The sequence below is a fragment of the Bos mutus genome, chromosome 7 (assembly GCF_027580195.1).
Source record: "Bos mutus isolate GX-2022 chromosome 7, NWIPB_WYAK_1.1, whole genome shotgun sequence".
NCBI lineage: Eukaryota > Metazoa > Chordata > Mammalia > Artiodactyla > Bovidae > Bos > Bos mutus.
This window is the reverse complement of record NC_091623.1, coordinates 46652165-46677468: the sequence shown is the minus strand read 5'-3', so window position 1 is coordinate 46677468 and position 25304 is coordinate 46652165. Positions and strand designations below refer to the sequence as shown.

Sequence of the window (25304 nt, the reverse complement as noted above, 5' to 3'; positions counted from 1 at the left end):
GGGAGCCTGGTGGGCTGCTGTCTATGGGGTCGCACAGAGTCGGACACAACTGAAGCGACTTAGCAACAGCAACAAGTTTATTATGTCATCACGTTAAGTAATGAGATGAAGCAGAGGATTTTATTGCTATAATTTTGAAATGGTGGTGAGCGAAAGTGGCATTGGAAAACAGCAACATACTATCATTTGATAAAGCATATCAGAGTTGATACTGTTCATAACTGCTGAAGGAAATGCTAAGAAAATTGATGTTTTTGCTTCCCACCCAAATTCAAGGACAGCCCAAATGGGAGCCCTTTTCTGTCCATGTCCTCCGATGCAGGGCCCTCAGTGGCTGTTCCCGGCGTGGACTTTTGTAATCTGCTGTGATGAATGAGGAAGCCTCCCAGCTTCAGTCTCGGAAGCGGGGCTCTTTTGAGAGGTGGTTGACCCCACGGCTCTGGTCAGATCCCTCGTGGTCCTCAGATGTTAGAGAGGGCTCAGAAGAGGGTTGGGATGAGTCGGCAGCCAGCACCAAAGGTCTGGGACCAGCAAGACCATCCGAGTGTCAGGATGTGTGCTTAGTTGCTCAGTCGTGTCTGACTCTTTGTGACCTCGTGGACTGTAGCCCGCCAGGCTCCTCTGTCCATGGGATTCTCCAGGCAAGAGTACTTGGGTGGGTTGCCATTCCCTTCTCCATGAGTTTTCCTGATCCAGGGATTGAAGCGGCATCTATGGCGTTGCAGGCAGATTCTTATTGTCTGAGCCACCTGGGAGGCCCCGAGTATCAGGGTGACTAAGGGCTGCAGTGCAAAAGGCAGTCCGTGAGTCTGTCAAGGTTCTCCAGAGAGGCAGAAACCCATAGGAGTGAGAGGGGGAGAGGAGACACGTGTGCATGTGTGTGCGTGTGTTCCTTTTTGGCCATGCCGCATGGCTTGCGGGATCTTACTTCCCCCAACAGGGATTTAGTCTGGGCCACGGCAGTGAAAGCGTGGAAACGTGAAAGCGCTGAGTCCTGGGCGCTGGGCCTCCAGGAAACTCCATTGTATGCACGTGTGTGTGTGTTAAGTAAGTTTATTTAGTTCTGTGTGTGCTCTTTGGTGTTGCATGGACGTTTTCCCTAGTTGCGGTGTGCAGGCTTCTTGTTGAGTGGCTTCTATTGTGCGGAGCATGCGCCCTAGCGCACTTGGGCTTCAGCAGTCGCAGCAGGTGGGCTCAGTGGCTGCACTTCCCAGGCTCTAGGGCACAGCCTCAGCAGTTGTGGTGCCCGAGCTTAAGCTGCTCTCCAAGGCACGTGGGATCTTCCCGGATCTCCTGCATTGGCAGGCAGACTCTTTATGACTGAGCCACCAGGAAAGCCCCCCTTGTGTGTGTGTGTTTAATTTTAAAGAGTGAAGTATAATTGGTTTACAGTGTTGTGCTAATTTCTGCTGTACAGCAAAGTGATTCTGGGGTGTGTGTGTATGTGTGTACACATTCTTTTTTTTTTTTTTAATTGATTTGGCTGCATTGGGTCTTAGTTGCAGCACATGGGCTCTCTGATTGTGGTGGGGGGCTCCAGAGTGCCAGGGCTTGGAGTGTGGCATGGGGTCTTAGCTACTCCGTGGCATGTGGGATTCTTTTTCCCTGATAAGGGATCGAACCCACATCCCTTGCGTTGCATGGCAGATTCTTAACCACTGGACCACCAGAGAAATCCCTATATGCTTTGTTTTTAAACTGCATCTTCCATTATGGCTTATCGTAGGATATTGAATATAATCTTCTGCGCTATAGAGTGGGACCTTGTTGCCATCCATTCTGGACGGGGTAGTTTACATCTGTAACCCCAGCCTCCTGCCCCAGCCCTTCCCCGCCCCTTCCCCACCCCTTCCCCTCGGCAAACACAAGTCCTTTTTCTGTTCGTGAGTCTGTTCTGTTCGCAGGTTCATTCGTGTCAGAGCTTAGATGCCACATATAAGGGATGTCATATGGTATTGGTCTTTTTCATTCTGATTTACTTAATACGATAGTCTCTGCTTGCAACCATGTTGCTATAAATGGCATTGATTCATTTTTGATGACTGAGTAGTATTCCGTTGTGTATATGCGCGACATCTCCTTTACCCACTCATCTGTCAGTGGGCATTAAGGCCGTCTCCATGTCTTGCTGTTGTGAATGGTGCTGCTATGAACATAGGGTGCATGGATCTTTCTGAGTTACAGTTTTGTCTGGTTATGCCCAGGAGTGGGATTGCTGCATCATACGGTAATTCTATTTCTAGTTTTCGGAGGAACCTCCACGCTTTTTTCCATAGTGGCTGTCCCAACTTAGATTTGCGCCAGCAGTGTAGGAGGGCTCCCTCTCCCCACCCTCTCAGCACTTGTTTTGGTAGAACTTCTAACGATGGCCATATGACCAACATAGGAGGTGGTGTGCCCCAGTGTGGCTCTGATTTGCATTTCTCTAGTAGTTAACGTTATTGAGCATCTTTCCATGGGTCTGTTGGCCTTTTGTGTTTGAGAAAAGACATATTAAAGAATTGGCTCATGCATCTCTGGCGGCTGTCAAGTTCGAAATCTGTAGGGCAGGTTGACAGGCTGGAGACCCAGGGAAGAGCTGGAGTTGGATCTTGAGGTACTGATCGGGAGACTAGTGGGAGCTTTTGGTTTAAGTGTTAATCTAGTCTAGAAATGCCTTCACTGCGACTGGTATTTGACCAAACAGCTCAGTTCTGTGACCTAACCAAGTTGACACACAAAATTCACCATCACGTTGCTGATGATAGCATGTAAATAAATTGGTGGGGAAACGGGAGAGCTCCTGCTTATGGTGGGATGCCGCAGCTGGCAGAGACAGGAGCTGTGTTTTACAGCTGCTGCCATAAACCTGTGGATGGTGAGGTTGGCTGAACCTGGGCTGTGGGTGGGGAGCAAGCATCTGTTGTGAGTTGCATGGGCAGAAGGCAGGCCAGACAGGTCTGGGGGATCAGAATTCACGGTACCACAAAGGCAGGCAGACACCTCTGGGAGGACCTCTGGGTGGGGCGCCACTGAGAAGGACGGTCCCCTCCAGGCACGTGCCTGGAGCACAGCACAGCACAGCTCATCACACTCACACTAGGTGGACCCACAATACTGGGGAGCATGTTCTAGTAAAGGAGGGTGGGCGGAATCCTCCAAAAACGTCCGCGTCTTAAGCGTCAAAGAACAGCCGAGAAGCCTCCAGGAGAAAGGTGGCTGGTGAGACGGGGCAGCTCCGTGCTGTGTGAGGCTCTCTTTGCTGGAGGGAGGGCAGTGGGGGGACAGCACCGAGCCAGGTGGCGACGCAGAAGGGAGGCAGTGGTGCAGAGCGGCCTGTCGATAATGGACACAGTGCAGCTGGCGGCTGGCATGTGGCTTACTCCTCAGAAACGCACCACGTGTTTAGGGTGAAGCGTGGTGGTGTGTGCAGCTCCCTCTTAACTGGTTTGAGGAAGCAAGTAGATGCACCCCGATCTATATGCTATGGGGTGCATGTGTGGGGCAGAGAGCTTGTGGGTTTAAAGGTACTTGGGTATTCTTCGTGCCATGGCAGCTTTTCTGCGAGTTTGGGAGAGAGAGCCAGGCAGGGTGTTTATTCCCTGCTCCTGGAAGCAGCACCTCGCCTGCCGTGCCGTGTGGTCAGGGCCGGCTCCCGTCTCTGCTCTGCAAGTGGCTGAGCCCCGAATCAGGTGACCTGGTGCACGCCCTGGAGGCCAGCAGTGGCGGGACATCTTCCCTCTCCTGGGACTCAGCTTCCCGTGGGAGAGACCAGCCCAGCATGTCGGTCAAGTCCTCCCCTGGTAGCAGGGGTCCGAGTGAGCATGTCCCCCGGGAGCCTTTCTGAGGAAGCCTCAGTGGAGGAGGCAGCTGGCTGGATCCAGGGAGGAATGCCCTGGACAGTGGCTTGGTGTGGGGAGTGGTCTCACAGTGCTGGTTTGAGTGTTGTAAAGGGGGTCACCATGGGCCCCCAGGCTGTGGGGTGTGATTTGACGGATGCTTGTGAGCGTCCGCGAAGGACTCCTCGTTTCCGTCTGCTCTCTGTTCTTGCGGGATCCGCGGTTCTCTCTGCAGCGCTCTAGCTCCCTCCTGATTTCTGGGGCACCTCAGCTCCAGGCAGATACACAGTGCTTGATCTTGTCACTCTGAGCCAAGATTAGTCACTTGTTTTTCAGCAGGTGACAAGATGTTCTGTAAAAAGGTGGCTGATGGTTTCAGACTTCTGGCTCATTTGTGCTTTGGGGGCAGCGCAGGCTGGGGAATGAAAACTGACCTGCAGGAGCAGGAGTGAGTGCCCGGCACCGGCAAGGACTGGTCAGCCAGCTGAGGGGGCGGGAGCGCCCACGGCAGCATGACCCCCCATGAACGCTGAAGGAAAGGCAGACTCTGGTCAGCCAGCTGAGGGGACAGGAGCGCCCACGGCAGCATGACCCGCTATGAACGTTGAAGGAAAGGCAGACTCTGGTCAGCCAGCTGAGGGGACAGGAGCGCCCACGGCAGCAGGACCCCCCATGAACGCTGAAGGAAAGGTGGACTGGGGAGAAGTGCTGTCCTAAAGTAGTAGAGGGCCCCCTGCCTCCTGATTGGGGGGGGCAGTGCTGAGTTTGAGTGTGGGCTCTGCCGCTTCCTGAGCTGTTGACCTTGAGCAGAGCTACTGGCTTCCCTGAGCCCCAGTTTCCTCATCCACTCCGAGCTGGTCAGGGAAACACGTGCCTTGTCCACGGGAGGTCCCCAGACTCAGGCTCCTGAGGGCCACTGGGACACCAAGGCTCTGGCAGGACACACACTGCTCCCACCCCAGAAGAGACTAGCGTCTCTGCCCCGTCAGCTCTGCAGGACGGGCCGTTTGGTGACATTTCTCATTGTGTGGTTCACTCTGAGGGCCAGTCATGTTTCCAGGGAGCAGTCAGTTGGCAGACCTGGGTGGACACCAAGGTACAACTTAACCCCAGAACGGGGCTGATCCTTGCCTGATGAGAGCCAGGGGCAGCTGATGTGCATGAAGGGCAGCCCGCCAGGTGAGCAGGGGCCCGCAGGCACGTTTCTCAGAGCTCCAGGGCAGGTGGAGGGCAGTCAAAGCCACCCACCTGGCCAGCTCTTGCCAGTTGGCCCATACGTGCCCCGAGAGCGCCGTCCTTACACCTGCTGGGGGCAGCAGAGAGCCCCTTGAGGGCTGGGTCTGAGCCAGTGGCTGGGATGACAGCTGGATGGGCAGCCGGGCCCCCACCCTCCTTGGGCTCCAGCAGCTCGTGAGTGTCCAGAGTTGTTCCAGGAAGGTCCGTTCTGTCTGCTGGCTGATAGAGGACCCTGTTGTTCTGAGAGACTAACACCTGGGTGTGTTGGAGTCCAAGCAAGGATTGGAAGGAAACAGTTCATCCTTGGCTCTGGTAAGGATGAAGCCTGAGCCTCTGACTGCCGCTCGGTTCCTCACCGTGGAGACGCTCTGCGGGTGCAGGACTCCAGGTAGTGTTTGGTTCCTGGGCCTCCCTATGGGTCCAGCACAGCCAGCCTCAACCAGGTCAGGAGCTGTTTCTCAAAGCAATTTCCGGTAGCCTTCTCCGTGTCAGACTCTGTGAGGGTGAGGACTTTGTTGGGACAGGTAGCTGGTAACTGGGGACCCACGTCTGAGCCTGCCACCTGGCTGCTCCAAGCACTGTCCCGAGCTGGAGGGTGCTCCCCAGCCTGGCTCTGCGCACGGCATCCCCGTGCTCCGCCGGAGAAGAAAGGGCATGGACTGAGCTCAGCCGGCTGGCTTCCTGAGACGTGGCTGCCTTCCACGTGTTTGTCACATTCGTTCTGCTCTTCCCTGCCCCACGCATTTGAGGAGTGGCCAGGCTGGGCCCTGCACCCAGTCAGTGCCCGCTCTGTGCCACAGAAGCGCACCAGTGACCGAGGCTGTGGGAGGGTCCTGAGCCCCGGACCATCTTTTGTCCCACATTAAGTGTGTGTGTGTGTGTGTGTGTATGGATGTGCTGGGTCTTAGTTGCAGCATATGAACTCTTAGTGGCCACACATGGGATCTGGTTCCCTGACCAGGGACCAAACCTGGGGCTCCCCTGCATTGGGAGCTCAGAGTGTTAACCACTGGACCACCAGGGAGGTTCCTTCTCCCAGATTTTGATGGCTCTTTGAAACTTCTGGAGTCTTCTGGCTCAAAATATCAGAACTACTTGAAAGAGAAAGGTTACCAGCTCTCTGGGGAGGCTGACGTGTCCAGCCATTTCTCCATGCCTCTGGGATGTCTCTGGAGCCCCAGGAGGGGTGTCTCAGCCTGTGGTCCAAGGCCATGTCTGTGACCTGACCTTGTGGGGAGGCAGCCTTCACAGCCCAGCTGGTCCTGAGTTGGCTCTGCTCGGAGGCAGTCCCCTTCCCTGGGGTCCCCAACTGGTGAGTGGTGGGGTGTTCAAGGCAGGGTCTGCGTGGTGGGGCCTTCTCTGTTCCTGAGCAGTTAGGATTTATTCCAACGACGTGGTGGCTTCCCAGGGAGCGCAGTGGAAGAACCCACCTGCCAGCGCTGGAGACGAAAGAGACGCTGGTTCAAACCCTGAGTCTGAAAGGTCTCCTGGAGAAGGAAATGGCAAGGCACTTCAGTGTTCTTGCCTGGAAAATTCCATGAACGTGAACAGAGGAGCCTGGCAGGCTGTAGCCCATGGGGTCACAAAGGGGCATGGCCAAGCACAGAGCAGCACTACAGTAACGGCGGCGGGGCGTGCTGAGCATGGCGGAGCCGCCGCCTGCGGCTGCTAGAGGCTACTGGGGCGCAGAGGTGCGGGAGCTTGGAGCATGTCCAAGGTAACCTCGTGGGACTGATGCTGAGTGAGCTCCTAGGCTGGGCATGCGGGTCCCTGACCCGGCAGCTCCTGGCTTGCTGTGTGTGTGTGTGTGTGCATTAAAAGTGGATGTGAGTGAGTGACCCTGCTGTAGGCACCAGCTGGAGGCTGTGGGGTGGGGTGGGAGGGTCTCATCCTAAAGGGAAGAGAAGGCTGAGTTCTCAGCCACGGCTTTTGTTTTTCTGCGACTTGTGCCTGCATCTCCTGGGACGGATCTGGGGCACTTTGTAGAAGATGAGAAGGGAGAAACTTGAGCTGAGCCCTGTGCTGAGATGCAGAGCATCCGGGCAGCCCACATCCTGGGCTGCGCCCTCAGAGGGCCTGGGCCATCTAGGTCAGGCCCTCAGCTTCCTCTGCTGGAAGATTCCATCCTAGTCACTGCTGTCTGGGTGGGGGTGTGTGTGTGTGTTTTTTGTCATGGTGTTCCCAGGCTGTGGGCGAAAGACAGGTTTGGGCAGAGTGAAGTTTGGTACCAAGCTCAGGGCCTGTTGATAAGTTTTATTAAGCAATTAAAAAGGAAAAATAGGGCTTCCCTGGTGGTCCGGTGGTTGAGAATCCTCCTGCCAACGCAGGGGACACGGGTTTGATCCCTGGTGCGGGAAGATTCCACAGACCGAGGGGCGCTAAGCCCATGCACCACAGCTGTTGCAGCCCACCCACCTAGAGCCCGTGCTCCACACCAAGAGAAGCCACCTCAATGAGAAGTCCACATGGCACAGCTAGAGAGGGGCCCCACTCACTGCAGCTAGAGAAAGCCCGCTCGCAGCAAGGAAGACCCAGCGTAGCCAAAGATAAATAAACAAGTACAGTTTTTAAAGAAGAGGAAAAACAAGCCCACTCAGCACATAGGCTCCTGGCGAGGCGCATCAGGAGCACGTCGGTGCAGAGCGCCCTGTGCACTGTCCCGCCCACTTGTCCATTTCCCCAGGGCTCCCATTAGCCTCATCGGGGCTCCCAGGGAGAGAGTGGGATGAGGCCAAGGACGCACTCTGGGGTGGGCCTCTGCTGGGAGCAGGGACTCAGGTCCCCGGGGCAGAACCAGGGCGTAGACTGCAAGCCTGAAGACGTGCTGTTGGTGTGCAGCTCACTCTGTGCGCGCAGGGCCCAGGTGGCAGAGGAGACGAGACCCGTGGTTTGGCCGCCTGCACTGCCGTGGGGACCAGGGACCGAGCCCAGCGCGTGGGCCTGGCCCTCCACAGCCAGTGCCCAGTGCTGCAGGCTGCGTATGCTGGGGGCGTGCAGCAGGTACTGACGTGGGGCGGCTCCTTCATTTTTCTATTTGAGGAAAGGCAGATGGGAAAGATGAAATAGTAATGAGGCAGAGGTGTTGAAAAGAGGGCCTGGCGCAGGCGTGGGTTGCAGAGCTCGGTGCGGTGGCAGGGGTTGGTGGCTCACGACAGCCACACTTCTCTGGGGCCAGGCCTGGGATGGGCTGCCAGCAGCCATGGATGGAACAGGGCTCGGTGGAATAGAGCCACTTAGAAATGCATGTTTATTTTTATTTATCTGTTACTGGCTGCGCTAGGTCTTCATTGCTGCCTGTGGGCTCTTCTCCAGGTGCAGCAAATGGGGCTGCTCTCTGGTTGTGCCACTTTATCGGAGTCTGTAATTGTTCTTGGAAGGACATTGTTAACAGAACGAAAGGACAAGCCACAGATGGGGAGGAAAGTCCTTGTAAAAGTCATCTGCTAAAGCTCAAGTATCTAGAATACATGAAGAACTCTCAAAATGCAGTAGTGAAAAGTTGACCCAGTTTTTAAAAAATGCATTGGAGATTTGTATAGCTTCTCCATAAAGATGCGGGATGGCAGATTTGTGCATGAGAACGTTCTTCACGACATCAGTCATTAGGGAGATGCAAGTTGAAACCGCGGGATGCCACTTCACAGCTAGGAGCATGGCTCAGGTAGAAGACCCGAGAACACTAAGTCCTGGCACGGACGAGGGCAGGTCTCATGAGGTTAAGCATGCACTTGCCACTAAGATCGGCCTGTGCTTCTGGCTGTTCATCAGGCGAAATGAAAACGCATGTCTGCACAGAACCTGCATGTGAATGTTTATAGAAGTTGGTTCCATGTCCGTTTCTAACTGTTGCTTCTTGACCTGCATACAGGTTTCTGAGGAGGCAGGTAAGGTGGTCTGGTACCCATCTCTTGAAGAATTTTCTTCAGTTTGTTGTGATCCACACAGTCAGAGGCTTTAGCATAAAGTCAGCTGCATAAGAGCCCCCAGTAGATGTCCAAGTCTTAACCCCTGGAACCTGTGAATTTGGTCTTACATGAAAAAAAGAACTTTGCGAATGAGAAAATGTTAAGGATTCTTTAGCTGATTCACAGTTACAGAGAGCACGCTAGTGATTACCAGTGAGGAGAGGGAATGAGGAGGGGCAGATAGGAATAGGGGATTTTACAGAAAGGGTTGTTCTGGGATTATATGAAACCATGGATATGAAGCTTTTGAAAATTGTGAAGCACTATGGGATTTAAAGACTCATAAAGTTGCATTGTTCAGTCATTAAGTCGTGTCTGACTCTTTGTGACCCCACGGACTGCAGCCCACAAGGCTCCTCTGTTCTCCACTGTCTTAGAGTTTGCTCAAATTCATTCAATAAAGAGCTTTAAAAAGTTAAAAAAGATATGATAACATGTAAATCTATATTTAGATGCCAAAAAAAGCCAGGAAAAAAAATTTTTTTTAAAGTTAAGCGTTCAGAGATGGGATTATCCAGGATTCTTGGGCCCTAAATGTGATCACAAGTGATCTTTTGAGAGCAGAGAGAGATTTGAAGCAGTCAGAAGAAAAGGAGGTGATGTGACCCTAAGATTGGAGTGGTGTGTCCAGACGCCACGGATGCCTGGGGCTGTCAGAGTTGGACGAGTCAGGGACGGCGCCTCCTCTGGCGCGCTCGGGGAGTGCAGCCCTGCCGGTGACAGCCCGACCTCGGCCTCCAGGACCCAGGGAATAAATGCATTTCTGTCGGTGTAACCACCACGTTTGTTGTGGCTTGTTCCATAGCCACAGAAAAACTAATACAGTGTGACCCCATTGGTGTGACCATGTAGAAAAGGTGCGCCCAGAGGTCGCTGGGGGTGAGGGGAGAGTGGCGTCCAGGTGGGCCCGTGGAAATTCCAGCAGAAAGGAAGGTGGGCCGCCCAGTGCTGGCTGTGCTGATCTGCTCATCCAGGAAGAGCAAAACAGAAACGCACGGCAGGGTCAGGGCCAGTTACGGGTGATCTACATCTGTTTTTCTAATCCCTAAGATGTCTTAAATTATTTTCCTCTAAGCTTTCTGTGTTCTTTGGTGACATATATTTTGACACAAATATTTGTTTGCTGGCAACCAACATGGGTCCTGGCTCCCGTCCAGAATCCCTTTTTTCTTGCCTTAGGTCTCCCTTCACTTAATGATGAATGTTGTGCCCTCCTCCCAGCTAAAGGGAGGAGCTGCTGTGAGCCCTGGTGCTGGCCTGCCATGCCCTTGATCTCTGCTCTCAGCCAGGAAGGGTAGAATCTGTGTGTCCACTCAGGTTTCCCAGCCTGGCCCGGAGCCGGCCTCGCCCACTGCACTGAGCTGGGGCTGCATCCCAGGCCTTTCTTCCCGCCTGTGGTTCACAGAAAGGCCCCCCTCTTGGTCCCCGACGCCACAGTCTAAACTCTCCACGGCCTTGCCATCCCCTTGGAACCTGCCAGGAAGCCGCAGGAAGGATTCCTGAAAGGCGTTTCCCAATCGTCTCTGCTTTACTGGAAATGGGTGTGTGGGGTGGTGGGCAGTTGCCAGGAGGTTAGCAGCCAGGCCTTGTCTCAGGACTTAACCTCCCCCTTTGCTGACCACACACTGCCCAGGGTAAGGGGCATCCCAGCTCTGAAGAATCAGCTCAGGAACTTTGTGCTTCATAGAGTTGGAAAGACAAACTCTTCAAGGAGAGGCAGAAGCCTTCGCCTTCATCACTTTGTGCAGGCACCTCTGAGTTACGAGGGCCTCAGGCCACAGGGAAGGTGCTGCCTGGGCACGGTCAGCACCCCCCGGTGGGCAGTGGAGGACCCGGAGGGCGATGTTGGGTACCGCTCCCCACGCTCAGTCAGCGCTGAGCGTCCTGCCGCTGTGTCCAGATCTGCCCTGAGCGCAGCGCTCCTTCCGCCTCGGCCCCTTTTTCCCTGAGGACACACTGGTCTGTGCTCACAGACAGGACCCTGCCCCCGGCTGCTCTGTGCAGGTGAAGGGTGGGGCAGGTAAACCTTTCACTTGGGAGTGTTCTGGGGTTGATGGGACAGGGCTGAGAAGAACAACTGCCCCCGGGCTGAGATTCGGTCTCACCCTGTGAGCTGTGACCTTCTCTCAGCTTTGCCTGGTGCCCTCGTCTCCCCATTTTTGGTTTCTTTGGTTTTGATAGAACATCTTTAGAACAAGCCCAGGTGTCTTTTCATCTCGCCCGTGGCTTTTTTCAGTCACTGTGTTGAATTTCAAGAGATACAGACGTGTGTGTTTCAGACATCGCCTCTGTGCAGCTCCCTGAGAGCACCCTTGCTAGTGCTCAGGGACTAGTTCAAGTAGCATCCACACAGAGCCACTCGGGACAGTCCCGCCAGTCTGTGGTGGCTTCAGCACTCTGCTCTTCTTTCCCTGGAGGCTCTCATTGAAGAAGCTAGCTTATTGGTCCCGTGGAATTTCCTATGTTCGGCTCTGCCAATCGCTGTCCTCGTTTCTTTCTGCCCGCTCGCTCAGGGCTTCTCGGCCTTGGCTCCACTGGAGTCTGGGGCTGGGTGACTCAATGGTGGGGCCGCCCTGCGCACTGTAGTCTGCTGGGCAGGGTCTTCTGTCAGATGCCAGGAGCAGTGCCCCACAACCAAGTGCTGACACCCAAACGTGTCTCTGGACGTGGCCAGTGTCCCTGGGCAGAGTCACCCAGTGAGACCCACAAGCGTAACTGGATGCCTTAGCCACTGCGCTTCCTGCAAACTGGTCGCTAGACCTGGAGGTGGGTTTCGTAAGCCACTTCCTGTTGCTTCACCCTTGAAGCCTTCTTCATGGGGAGAGGAGGGGATTTTGGCCATCAAGTTCCTCCTCACCCTCTCCTTGCTCCATCTTAGGCAAGAGGAGTCTAAGGCCAGTGCCCACGCCTGCCCCCCGCACCCCAGGCCCTCCTGTCTCCCTGACTGACACTGTCCTCTGCCCACCCTGTATTTTTTACGTCTGTCAACATCTTTATTACATGGGTTTCTTCATCCAAGTTGTACGGAGTACCCTGGGTGCCGAGTGACCTCGGGGTGTGGACACCACCTGCCCTGCCGTGTGGAGGCCTTCCCGCTGCTCAGCCCTGCCAAGCCTCCCAACTTAGCCCTGGGTGTCAGCCGCACCTTGGTATGTGGAGTGCCACTGGCCCCGAGAAGCTCCTGGTCTCATCCCCCCTGCACTGCTCATGGGAAACGGTGTCCTGCCACTCTGGGTGCTGACGGTCCATGCAGGGGTCGGCGCCTGCTGCTCAGGTGGTGCCGCAGTGGACAGCTTGGCCCCAGAGGGGTGTGTGGCCTGTGAGCCTGCGGTGAGCGGTGTGAGCCCTCAGAGGGTCTGAGGAGACACCACATGTCGTGTGTAATGCTGCCAGCCTGAGGCATCGCCCGTGCAAGTGCCAAGAGCGAGAGGCATGGAAATGGGCCGTGTTGAGCCTGGACGGGGGTGTCGCGGGAATTACATTACTTGCCCGCTTGCTGGTCACAGTCTGGGGCTGATCCGAAAGCTGCTCCCAGGGAGACAGGGAAATGAGCAGTCCTGGCCTACAGACCTGCAGGGGCGGTGACAGGGTGGCGGGGCTCCCGAGCAGGCGGTGTGTCCCTGACCCTGTGCGCTGTCCGCCCTGCAGCAGAAAGGAAGGGCCGTGTTTGCCTGGTGAGCCCGCGTGCCCCGGGGGCCAGGCCAGGCTGGGTGGGTCCGGAGGCTGACCCTGCTGCTATGAGGACACCGCCAAGGCGGGCTCTCCTGCGTCCTCAGAAGAGCCTGGTAGTACAGTTACCTTCTGGGGGCACGAGCCCAGGGGAGCCCTGTCCCCCTTACATTGCGGCTGTGCCCTACACTGTGCATTCTCACTGTGCGGTCTTTGCCCCCTTTGCTGCCTGCATCCAGCTCAGTGTCTCAGCTGTGTCTCCCTATGCTGTGTGCGCTCTGCCCTCAGCCTCAAGGCTTGGGCAGTACCCCTTGGGCGCAGGAACAGGACAATGATCCAGTCAGGCCGGAAGTGTCGCATTTAGCGTGTCCAGCAGGCAAATATTCGAGTGCGTCTGCTCTGCATTCCAGAGCCGAGGTGCAGGGAGGTCAGGGTCAGCTCTGGCACCTGGAGACCACGCCCTCCAGTGGATCAGATGGTGTCAGGACCCTGGGACAGCCTGCTGCTACCCCCCACCCCCCATCCTTGCACCCAGTGCCACCTGTTCAATGCTGCACGTGCCAGTCCCGCACGTCGTTCCCGTTATTTACACCTTAACCTGTCAAGCCTTTTACAGAAGCATCACGACGAAGAAGTCTTTCATGTTCATACATGCTCACCATAACCCAGCCTTCTTCATCCTCTGTGCAGATCTGCCTGCCCATCTGGTGTCACTGTCCGTTCTTCCTAGAGAGCTTCCAGAACCTTCCTCGTAGTGCAGAGGTGCTGCAAGCAGAGTCTGTCCCCCTTTGTCTGAACCAGTCTTGACGTTGCCTTCTCTTCGCACTGTATGTGGGCTGTTAGGCTGGCGGTCTTCTTTCCTCCATAGTTTGCAGGTGCCTTCTGTGGTCTCTGAGCTTGTTTCTCACATTTGATCTTGTGAGTTTTATCTTAGCTTCTCCGATTGTGGGCCTCAGTCAGCTGCTGTACCAATTTGCAAGGTGTGTTGCCATGTGGCTCTTTCTTTCCCTGCTGGAGTTCTTTAGATCTATGGGTTTATAGTCTTTGTCACATTTGGAGGTTTGAGGCCGTTATTTCTTTGGATACCATGGCCTTGGGATTCCAGTTACGTGTATAATGGATTTCTTAGTACTGTCCAGCAGTTGACCAAGGCTTTGTTCCTTTTCCTAATAGATTTTTTTCCCTGTGTGATTCATTTTGGATACATTTCTGTTGCCTTGTCATCAGATTCACTAACCTTTTCTTCAGTGTCTAATATTAATCCCACTCAGTACCTCAAGATACTGTATTTCTCAGCTCAAGGCGTTCTTTGTGACTCTAGAGCTCTGATACTTCATATTCTTCTTTGCATCAGTTCATGTTTCCCTTTAAGCTCACGAGCATTTTAAGTTTAGAATAGTTGCTCTAAGTGAAACACTTGTCTGATAATGCCATCTTCTCTGTCCTTTCTGAGTCTGTTTCCGTTGACTGATGCTTCTCACGTTTTCCTACAGCTTCCCACATCTGAAGGCTTTTGGTCTGGGGTACTGAGTGTTGCAGAGTTTATGGGATCGTGTGCTGGATTTGGTTGTCTTTTCTTAGAGCCTGATGGTTCTGGCTACTGACAGGCAGTTTGGTTAGCGGTGGATCAGCTGATCTTGGGGAAGCTTGCTTTTGAAATTCCTTAGTAAGAGGAATGAGAGAAGCCCTTAAATGAGGGCTCATTGAGCTCCACTACTGAACGGGTACAGGGAGGACTCCTCTGGGCTGGCTGTGGATGGCATCTCCTGACCCCAGGCTTGGGGCCCCACCGCAGCGAGAGTCCTGAAGCCTTCCTCTGCAGCAGCTCAGGCCCCGTGCTGGTGCCAGGAGCAGTCTCTCTGCATCATCTCTCCTTCATGGGCCTCTGCCCGCACTTCCGGTTCCGTCAGCCTTCCCACCACGGTCCAGAGGCTTCTCTAGGCAGTGAGCCCGGCAGCCTCAGGAGGCTCCCTTGGCCCTTTGGCTTCTTGCAGGGCGTCTGGCCTGTGCTGCCCGTGTTCCCTTTGAGAGCGTGCTTGTGTGTCTGTCCAGCACCCTGCTTGTCAGCGGTGGATGGCTTGTCTGGCCCTGACATGGGTGCCTGCTTGGGAAGAATCGGAGAAGATTTAGCAGGACTGCTCTCTGTCCGTTTGCTCTTCATCCATCCAGTGAGTGTCTCCTGGGCTTGGGTGGCCCATCGTGGCCTCCCTGAAGTGGAAAGGCCTTCCCCTCGGAGTGGAGGGCGTGCATCACGGACCTAAACACAGCAATCTCCAGGGCATGCATCACCGACCTAAACACAGAAATCTCCAGATAAAAGGTTGGAGGTGACTGCAGCTGTGTCCTCCTGGGGTCAGCTTCCAAGTCCTCCTCTGAGAAAAGGAGGCTGCGAGTGTGTGTACCATCCCTGCAGAGAACCTTGGAGGTGACAGGTAGAGTTGGCTCCTGGCCCTGTGTGGGTTTGGGCAAGTCCTTTGACCTTTTCTGATCCTTGAGGTTTGTGATAGAGTTTAGCGATAACAAGCCTAAAATGCAGCTCTCAGCCTGGGACCCGCAGGCCGTGCTCCCGGGAGCTATGTGCCCTGGTCCCGGCTTGCCCCCAACTCAGGATGGTTCTGGGGGTCCGAGCCGTCACCAGCCATGGAGGCTTAAGTCAAGGGAGGTGCAGGCGGGCTGTTTCTCAGGGATCCTAGGCCTTTGGCTTTCAGTGTCCTGCCTGTAGGAGTTTGGAAGTTGTTGGCCTGGGGCCTTGAGGCTGCTCTGCCCAGGGTTTTCCAGAGCCTTCGGGAACGGCCAGCGTCAGACCTGCACGCGGTCCAAGCAGACCTGCAGCCGCTCCTGCCCCCACTGGCCCAGTGGCCAGCTGCTGGGATCAGGCCCCTGCCTGTGATGGTGGAGTGTGTGTCCTGAGCAAGCCCAGTGGACACCCAGCAACCTCCCACCTGAGAGTCCCCTTTGGCACCTACTGCAGCTTGCTGGTTGGTGCAGGAAGAAACCCAGGTGGTCCTGCCCTGCCTGGTATAACAGTGGAGGGAGGAAATGGGGCCACGTTCCCAGGGGCCAGAAGCCCCCTCTGACAGTGTGACCGACCCATATGGCAGAGGGACCCATGGCACTTGGGGTTCCCCTTAGCCTGCCTGCCCCACTTGGAACGTGACTCAGAGGGAAGGGAGAAAGCTGGCAAGTTATCATGCAACCAGCTTCCTTCCAGGAGGTTCTTGGAGGTAATAGGGCTAGATGCACTTTGAGTCATTCAGATGAAGTGTATGTGCTTCACAGTAAATACCTGTAAACTTTGGTTTGACAAAATAAAAGCCTGGAACTTCGCTGGTGGTCCAGTGGCTAAGACTGTGCTTCCAGTGTGGGGGGCCTGGGTTCAACCCCTGGTCAGGGGACTAGACGTGTCACATGCCACAGTGAAGACTGAAGATCCTGAGTGCTGCAGTGGAGAGCTGGTGCAGCCAGATAAATAAACATTCAGAAAAGAAAGGAGAAACCTTACTGTGATCTAAAACAGACCGCATCTTCACAACAAAACAGTACATGCCAAAGGCCACTTTGGTCGATGTTGAAGACACACAAGTAATTTTAGTACATTTTAGAACTCTTCAGGAAATTCCCTTTTCTTGTAACAATTTTAATTTTGTTGTGATTCATTAAAATGTCATTGGGCCTCCGAGCCTGAGAGTCCGTGACAGGTGGGATGGTCATGTGCCAGTGCAAAGGGCACTCCAAAAGCAGATGCTCGTGCAACCCTTGGAGAGGCGCCCCGGCCAGTGCTAGCGCTGCCTCCTGGAAACCTGGTTGGGGGGAGCACAGTGGTGAGCAGGCAGCTTACTGACAGGCACCCGGGGGGGAACAGTCTACACAGAAGGTCAAGGCTATCGCCCCCAAGACTGAGGATGAGAGCCACAGGGTGGACCCTCTGGTGCCAGCAGATGTGTTTTTGACTGCTGTTGAGCGGCAAGGGCTGAGTGCCATTAGAATGCACCTCAGGAGGGGAAATGCCCTGGTGGAACAATGGTTTGAACTCCATGCTTCCACTGCTGAGGGCCCAGCCGCAGCCCCTGGTTGGAGAACTGAGATCTCACGAGCCTCTGGCTGCAGCCGGTCAGTCAGTCAACAAACAGACAGACAAGCACATACCTCAGGGAAATTCCCTGGTGGTCGAGTGGTCATGAAGTGAAAACGTCATGCTTTTACTGCCGAAAGTGTGGGTTCCATCTTCGGTCAGGGAGCTAGGATCCCATAAGCCATGGGGCACGGCCAAAAAAAAGGAATACACCTCAGTCATTGACCAAGTGTTATTGACTCCTCCTTTTGTTCTAAGATCTTCCAAATGGGGCTCCTGTCCTCTCTGCCTGCCACAGGGGCTGGTGTAATTTAGGTTTCTGCGTGGTGTCTCTTGCTAATGGCTATAGACAGGTGACTTGAGTGTGGGGGTCACTCGTGTGTGTGTTTGTGTATGCACGATGGTATGAGTGAATTGCTCTGTTGTTAACAGGACTGACCTGGCCTGGTCCTCCTGCTGGAGGGAGGAGACACTACGAGAACCTCTGTGGCCCAGATCCTGGTTCTTCAATGAAAGTCGGGCGACACGGGGACACACACTGGAGACCAGCCCTCTTGGCATCGCGGTCCTTTTAGCTTGAGCTTTAGCTTTGGCCAGCTTCCCTGCAGTATAAAATCTTAGAAGCAGTGCCCTTGGTGAGTGAATGACTAGGCGTGCTGCGGTGAGCCCTGGGCTGGGTTCTGGGGGTCTGGGCTGAGGGCGTGAGAACCAGGTGCTGCGAGCCCTTTGCTTCTGTGGCACCCCGTGTCTCTGCTCCAAGTTTACACCTGCTGCTCCCCAGCGAGAGCGGCCTGCCTTCTTGGCTTTGGGGCCAGGTGGGGTGCTAGAGAGCTCCGTAAGGGTGGGGGGCGCCGCTCTGCCCTGCTGTGTCGGCTGCCCTCTCGGCTGCCTTCTCATGCGCCCTGCCCTGCCATCTCCCTTCATTCACTTTGCATCGCTGCTGACTGACACTGGTTAAGAGACAAGAGTCTCCCCCCGCCTATTCAGTAATTCTCTGTATGTTCAGGTGACGTTCCTCAGTGCCTACATGAGGCTCCGGAGTGCTCTAGGGGTCGTTGACAGCCCATAGAACTTACGCCCACTTTAGGTGTAGAGTCAAGAGTGTTAACACTCCACCCGAGAAGTTCCCTCCAGCCCGTCTGCAGCCACTCCCCGCTTCAGGCTCTCACAGTTATGCTCTCTCGTTAATTTGGCCTTTTCTGGAAATATACATAGGTGGGGTCATCCGTTGTATGGCGTTCTACATTGGGCTTCTCTCATTTAGCTGGTGGCTTTAAGGTTCGTCCGTGTCCTGTCCACTGGGGAGTTCATTTCTTTTTATTTCTAGGTAGTATTTTGTTTCTCTACCAACTGATGGACATTTGGGTTATTGGCTATTTTTTTAATGTTGTTTAGTCACTAAGTCCTATCCGACTCTTTGCCACCTCATGGACTGTAGCCCATCAGGCTTTTCTGTCCACGGGATTTCCCAGGCAAGAATACTGGAGTGGATTGCCATTTCCTTCTCCAGGGGATCTTCCTGACCCAGGGATCAAACCTGTGTCTCCTGCATTGGCAGGTGGACTCTTTACTGCTGAGCCACCAGGGAAGTAAAGAGTTATTTCTGCTGTGCACATTTATGTATGTTTTTGTGCATTCCTATGTTTTCATTTCTCTTGGGTATATCCCTAGGAATTGGAATTGGTGGGTCACGTGATAACTGTGTTAAACCTTTTAAGAAACTGCCAGGGGACTCCACCGCCAGGTGGCTCAGTGGTTAAGAATCTGCCTTACTGTGCAGGGGATGTGGGTTCAATCCCTGGTCAGGGGACTGAGATTCCGCATGCTGTGGAACAGCTACGCCCGTGTGTCACAGATACTGAGCCCGTGTACCACAGCTAGAGTCTGTGCCCTGCAACAGAGGTCCTGCGTGCTGCAGCTAGGACCTGACGCAGCCGAGTTAATGGATATTGAAATAACCTGCTGGACTTCTCTACAGGACCTTGTATGCTCCCACCAGTAAGGGACGAGGATTCCGGTGTCATCTTTCTTCCTTTAGCTATCCTAGTAGGCACCTGCGTAGTCTGCACCGCACTGACGAGACACGGCTTCTCCCGTGCTTACTGGCTCCCTGCAGATCTTCTTTTGGGTCTCTGTCTTTAACCTAGTTCCAAGCAAAGGCTGCTTAAATGTTGCATCTCCAAGGGCCCAGCTAGACGGGGCCCCCCTGGTGCTGCCCCTCTAATCCTGTGAACTGCATTCCAGGCAGCAGTCTGACCATGGTTTAGGGGGCAGATCATCTGGTCTCGAGCCTGCCGTGAAGAGAGCCTAGCCCCTGTCTCAGCAACGCAGTAGCCCTTGCACCTGCAGGGGCTGGAGGACATGCTGTGTCTGCCCTTGTGGCAGTGAGGCGTGATGTGCTTTGAAAGTGTGGGGTGCGGACTCCCCCTGGCCCAGTGGTTAAGACTCCATCTTCCAGTGCACAGTACGTGGGCTCGATCCTTACTGTAGGGGGCACGGGTCAGGGGCTAAGGCCCCCAAGATAAAATAAATCCTGACATTCTTTCTCAGATTTAAAAAAAAATTTTAAAATGTTTTCAGTCTTTCTCAAATTAAGAAAAAAAAAGTGTGGCTGGCTTCTGGGGTGTCTGATTCTGTGGAGGTGAGTGCCGGAGCTGGGTGTGACCGCTCAGGTCTGCTCCAGGTGCGTGAGTGAAGTCTTTGGAGACTCTTGGCCAAAGGGGAGGCTCCTGTAAGCCAAGCAGGGTGAGCGTGTGGCCCCCATGGTCCAGCCTGGCTGAGCGCGGTCCCCCTCACCTGTGGACGCCTGCCCGGCAGTCTGACAGGTCAGAGGCACTGAGAGGCCAGCCCGCCCGCTGCTTGGCTCTCCCCCGTGTGTGCAGCTGCTCTGCCCACCCTGGGCCCGTGGTGGGCCTGACATTCTGGGTGCAGAGCAGACAGACAGTCACTGCAGACTGGACCTGGGGTCCAGGTGGTGGGGCCTCCCTTACACCTGGGGGCTCTGGGGCGGAGGCCTGAGAGGTGGGCTCTATTGAAGACTGGCGAGCCCAAGATCTAGGCTGCCGTGTGGAGGAAAGCTGAGGAGAACTACAGGCCCAGAGGCTGATTTGGGCCCTGTGGGTTTGAAGATGGAGGGGAGGGGGTCGTCGTGACGAACCAGCACCACCCTGTGGGGTGAGGTCTGCTACACAGAAAGTGCCAAGGGCCCAGGATAAATGAGAAAGAGAAGTGTGACCCTCTGTCTGGATCCGTGTTCTTTCTAAAATTCCACCAGAAGGCTGATCTCCGAATAGCTAAAGCTTAAATTAGTAGAGTTTTTTGGTGTATTTTTTTCCTGTGACATTTGGAAATTCCGCCGCCCCAAGCATAAGGACAAGCTGCTCTGAAGCTGTGACGTGGGAGCTGGGCAGGCGTTGGGCTGTGTCCTGTCAGGGCCTTGGGGTGGAGGGCATCACCTCATCAGCCTGCCTCCTGGTGGGCGGTGCTCCCCGCGCACAGTTCTGTTCAGCGTGGAGCGCCCCTGGGCGGGGTGGCCTGGGCTGGGGCCGGTTTGCGGGAGGATGGTGAAGCGCTGCGCGTTGCCTCTCAGGCACCGTCAGCCCTGGCCCCTGGGCCATCTGAGGAGCTCTTACTGACCGTCAGAACCCTGCTTCGGTGACTCTTCCTGTCATTTTCAACACGTGTAGTTTATTCTTTTCACCTCTCCTGAAAACACTGTCTTTATCCTGCTCCTTATATGACTGGGAAGTGAGTCTTTGGATTTCCAGGTATCTTTTTTTTTTTTTTTTTAGACTTTAAACTTTTTATTTAGCCGATTAACAATGTTGTGGTAATTTCAGGTGAACAGTGAAGGGACTCAGCCATACACAAACATGTTCCAGATATCTTCATTGACATTTTCCCATTTTGCTTTTTTGCAGGATTCTGTTTCACTGAGACCTTCGATCCGATTTCAGGGAAGTCAAGGGGTGAGTCTTTTTTTGGTCTTAATCATACTTATTTAGAATTGTGGCTTGCTGGGCACAGCAGCCCGTTGGGAGCAGTGTTTTGGCCCCATCCCCCTCTGTGCCAGGCAGGGCCCTCTGCTGAGCCATGGTCTGCCTCTCGTCGTCTCCAGGCTGGCCCCATGGCTGGGGCCACATCAGTAGGCCCTCTGTGGGCTGAAGGCAGCTCTTCTGTCCAGCAGTTCCCGAGTTTCCCCACTTCCTGTCGTTGCCAAACTCCTGTTCTGACTTGATCTTTGTGCTGATTGGAAACTATGCCCCCTGAGCCCAAGTGAACCTGGAAATGTGCCCGCCCCCAAGGGCGGGGCGCTTCTCTCTGTCGGTGGACCTAGGACCACAAGTATTTAACTTTTTAGTACCGGGAAGTATACAAACTCAATATTCCAGTTTTTTCGTGAAAGATACTTGATCATAAATGACCATCTTACAGAAAAATTGAGGAATGGGAGAAAGGGCACGTTGTCCATAATCCTTGCCACCCAGGTCCTAGGACCCATATCATCCACCCACTAAAGATGCTTTGCAACACTTTAGTTTTTTTCCTAGTCTTTATTGCAGGTCTTTTTTTTTTTTTTTTTCTTTAAATCTGAAGAGTTGCCACACACGTATAAGTCAGTTTCCACCTGATAGCCTGCTGGCTTCTTTCAGAAGCAGGGAGATCTGTAGGTTTCGCCCCAGGCAGGGTGCTCCAGAGAGATGGAGCCTTGAGGAGATAACATGTCTGCAAGTGCAGATACAGCGATACCAAGAGATATATTGCAAGACGTTGACACAGGTTTGTGGGGCTGATGAGTGTGAATTCCATGGGGCAAGCAGGAAGCTGGCCCCGAGGTTCATGGGCGAGCTTCCTCCTCATCAGGAAAGCCTCAGTTTCCCTCTTAAGGCCTTCCACTGATTGTATGAGGCCTGCCCAGACCTGGTCATGGATTTACTGCGTCTACAGAGTACCTGCACAGCACACCCAGGTTACCTTTCATGGAGTCACTAGAGGCTGTGGCCTGGCCAGGGGAACACCATCACACCAAGACCAGTCAAGGTTAGCGAGATGCCCTTAAAGGCCCCAGGGCACACGCCCTGCCCTGTGCCTTCTCTGGGGCTTCCATACCTTCTTTGGCCCTGGCCGCCTGCTTCTGCTTTTTCCCCTGAGATGTTTCCCCAAGGGGCAGGGCCGGCTGGGCTTGCTGCCAGACTGGCCCAGTGGCGCCCTCTTGTGGCCCATGGTCACAGTGTGCCCATAGCAGCTGTGGGAAGATGAGGAAGCCAGGCACAGATTGCCGTTCTTTTATCCGTGAGCAGTGCTTTCTAGTCAGCAAGACACCACTGGGATGCTCATAGAAGCGCAGTGAGGGTCTCCTGGGCTTTACGCTCTGTCGCCCAAATTCCTGTGCCAAACTTAAGAGCCACGTCCCAAGAAAGGCCCCCTGCCTCTGAATTGAGAATTGCGCTTTGCCCACATTTTTTTCCTTCTGGGCATTCTCATGTGTCATGGACTTCCTAGAAGGTTTTGAGGGTGTGGAGGCCGTGTGCTACAGCCAGGAACAAGCCAGGCCGTGAGTCTCCACTAAGAGGCTCTTCCCTGGGTGGGACCGTGTGAGGACTGGAAGAGGCCTGTTCTTTCCCAGTTCGCTGTGAAGGACCACGCGCTCGGTCTGCCCCTCCTGACCTCTGGGCCTTGTCCTGGGTATTAATAGACCATGAACGTTCCTCCACGCCAGGTGTGAGAGGCCTGGCCTGGGGCAGGTGCACAGCAGATGCTGTCGTGGTCACTCGGAGCAGTGGAGGAGGCGGCAAGACCCTTGCACTCTGCTCCCGATTCTCCTGGTCGTGCCCTCCAGCATCGAAGTTGGAGACAGCAGGGGGTGGGCCGGGTGGGTTGGCCCAGCTCGTTCAGCACTCCTGGTGCCTGTGCTGACTCCATGTTCTGGACCCCGGGTAGGCAGGCAGGGCCTGCTTCCCAGAGGCCCGTGAAGCTGGCGGACTGAAGATTGAGACCCTCTTTGCTCCTTCACTCAGGGACCTCGGCCAGGTCTCCCTCTGGTTGTTGGCCTCCCCGCCCAGGAGAGGGGCCACGCACCTAAGGGCTGGACGCAGGTTAACATGGCCTTAGGAGGGGGCCTTCCTGGCGGCCCAGTGGCTGAGACTCAGCGCTTGCAATGCTGGTGGCCTGGGTTCCATCCCTGGTCGAGGAACTAAATCCCACATGCCTCAACTAAGAGTTTGCATGTCGCAAGTGAAGACCCCACCTGCTGCAGCGCATATCAGAAATCCCAGGTGCCACAGCTGGGCCTGTGAGACCCTGTGCAGCCAACAGAATAAACCATGGCCCAAGGAGCAGCAGAGCCCCCTGCGGCCCAGAACACGCTCACCCGCTTCCTGGTGCTCGTCCTCCCCGGTGTGAATGCAGCCCCCCGGCACAGGGTCTCGTGTCCCCCGGCTCCTGGGGTGGGAGTCAGGTCCGACCTGGCTTCTTCCCCACTTGTGCAGGGAGTGCTGTGGGGCCTGGCCATGGTGGTGTGCGGCCAGGCCCTGGTGCTGGCTGCTTCCTGGAGGCAACCGCATGGCAGCCTGTGGCACGCCCAGCATAGGGGCGGTGGCGGCGGCGGCACAAAGCACTCACCTTTGTTTCGTCTGCTGTGTCTGTGCCTGTGTGTGTGTTCTCTGCTCTCTCTCAGACACTGGGGTGGCTGCCCTGGGCCCCTCTGCCATCAGAGGTCAGCCATCAGGGGTCACTGTTGAGCTCTCAATCCCTGACAGCTGGTGAAGCATCAGCCTCGCGAGGGGAAGAGAAAACCCCCTCACGGGCTGGCCCTACCCCAGAACTCCTCAGCTGATGAGGACAGAAAGGGAGGTGGGGTCGGTGTCCAGGGCTGTGTGAGGCATTTCTGTGTGCTGCAGCGGGGACCCAAAGGCGGTTTCTAGAATGAGGTTTGACGGCCCTGGTCAGAGGCCGTGACCAGCGTCTGTCTGCAGTCCAGGCGCCGGCTCTGCAGGAGTCCGTAGGGCCGGCCCGCGCTTGTGCCCAGGGCTGCCTGTTGCTGCGAGGTGGGAGTGACCTGGAAGCCTGGGAAGTGGTGGGCGGGGGGCGGTATGTGCTCCCCCTCCCTGTCCACAGTGCGGGGCAGCTCTCAGAAAGGAAGGAGGTGCTCAGAAAGCACCTGGGTTTGGGGCTGCGGACGTGGGCCGTCCAGTGGGCGGAAGAGGCTGCTTTGCTCTTGGAAGGCCTCTTCAGCCATCCAGGATGTGTGTGCTCACTTGTGTCTGATGCCGTGGGACCCCCTGGGCTGTAGCCCGGCAGCTTTGCTGTCAGTGGGATTTCCTGGGCGAGAATCCTGGAGTGGGTGGCCATTTCCTCCTCCGGAGGATCTTCCCGACTGTGCAGCCGTGCAGTAGTAACTCTTGATCCAAAATATATTTTATGCTGAGGGTTCCCTGAAAATAAAGACAATAAAACAAGTGTTCCCTGAAAACCCTCTGGCCAGAGTCTGGCTAGGCAGTGTTTGGTTCCTGGATGCCCTGTTTGGTCTTGCTCTCTCCCAGAGGATTCCAGGTGCGTCCTCACTGTTTCTTCCTGCCCACAGTCTGCTCGGGGCTTCATTCGTCTCTCTGAAGCCCTCACTTGCACTGCAGACACATCAGACCCCGCGTACGTGGGGTGAGGGCTGCCAGCCTGACTTGGTACGAATTTCAAAGGGGCTTGACCTACCCACGGTGGAACCAGCACGCTCCTTGGCTTCAGGGTTGGATGTCAGCCATTCGGGTCCTCCGGGTGGGACATGGCTGTTTGGAGGGCCAGGGCTGCCTGTGCATCTCCGCGTTCAGGCACATCCATGAGTCTGTGGCACCTCCCTTGGCCTCCCCATCCCAGAAGTTGGGGCTGACATCAGATGCACTAAACCTGCCCTGCCCAGGCCTGCTGTGGCCCCATGGTGGCCCCTAGGAGAGCCAGGACTCGGTCCAGAAGACTGCGGAGCGGAGGCCGAATTTCAGAATGCAGGTTGCGCTCTCTGCCATCACAGAGAAAGCTAGGTGTCCTGGGCCATTCGTGCCCAGCGGACTGGTTTCCCTCACTGGTTCCCAGGGACTGGTAGCCATTAACTAGCATTGTAACAGCCCGTTAACCAGAGGATTCCGTGCACTCTGGTGCCAGAGAGCTGGGGAGGGACTGAGGCTTTAGGACTGCTGTGGCAGGCTCCAGGCAGGCCTTCCCCTCCCTGTCTTGCGGCCCCGGTGGCTGCACAGACCCTCCTCTGGGTGCTGGCCGGTGCCCCCGCACCCCCCCGACTCAAGGATTTTGAAAGGGCCAATACATACCCGTGTGGAAAAGTCCTCACTGGGCTGAAGAATCATAGGGGATGGTCCCCCATGCCCCTGCCCAGAGAGGAACACCGTGGTGTCGGGACCTAGGCTGTACCCCTCTCTTTTGCTCTCCCCGACGGGGGCTATGGCAGGCAGTCAGGGCAGCCACTGCCCTCTGAGCAGCCAGAGATGGAAAAACGTCACTGGGGGTGGCTGGGTCTCCGCCGGAGCCAGCACGTGGTGA

The 25304-nt window shown here is 55.3% G+C and overlaps 1 protein-coding gene across 1 annotated transcript in view; it reads left to right on the top strand.

Annotated features, from left to right (window-relative positions):
* ELL (elongation factor for RNA polymerase II) overlaps positions 1 to 25304 on the top strand; it is a 79412-nt gene that overhangs the window by 29635 nt on the left and 24473 nt on the right. The window contains exon 2 of the mRNA XM_070373345.1: positions 20681 to 20728. Within this exon, the coding sequence (XP_070229446.1) occupies positions 20681 to 20728 (48 nt within the window). The remainder of the gene's footprint in view (positions 1 to 20680; positions 20729 to 25304) is intronic.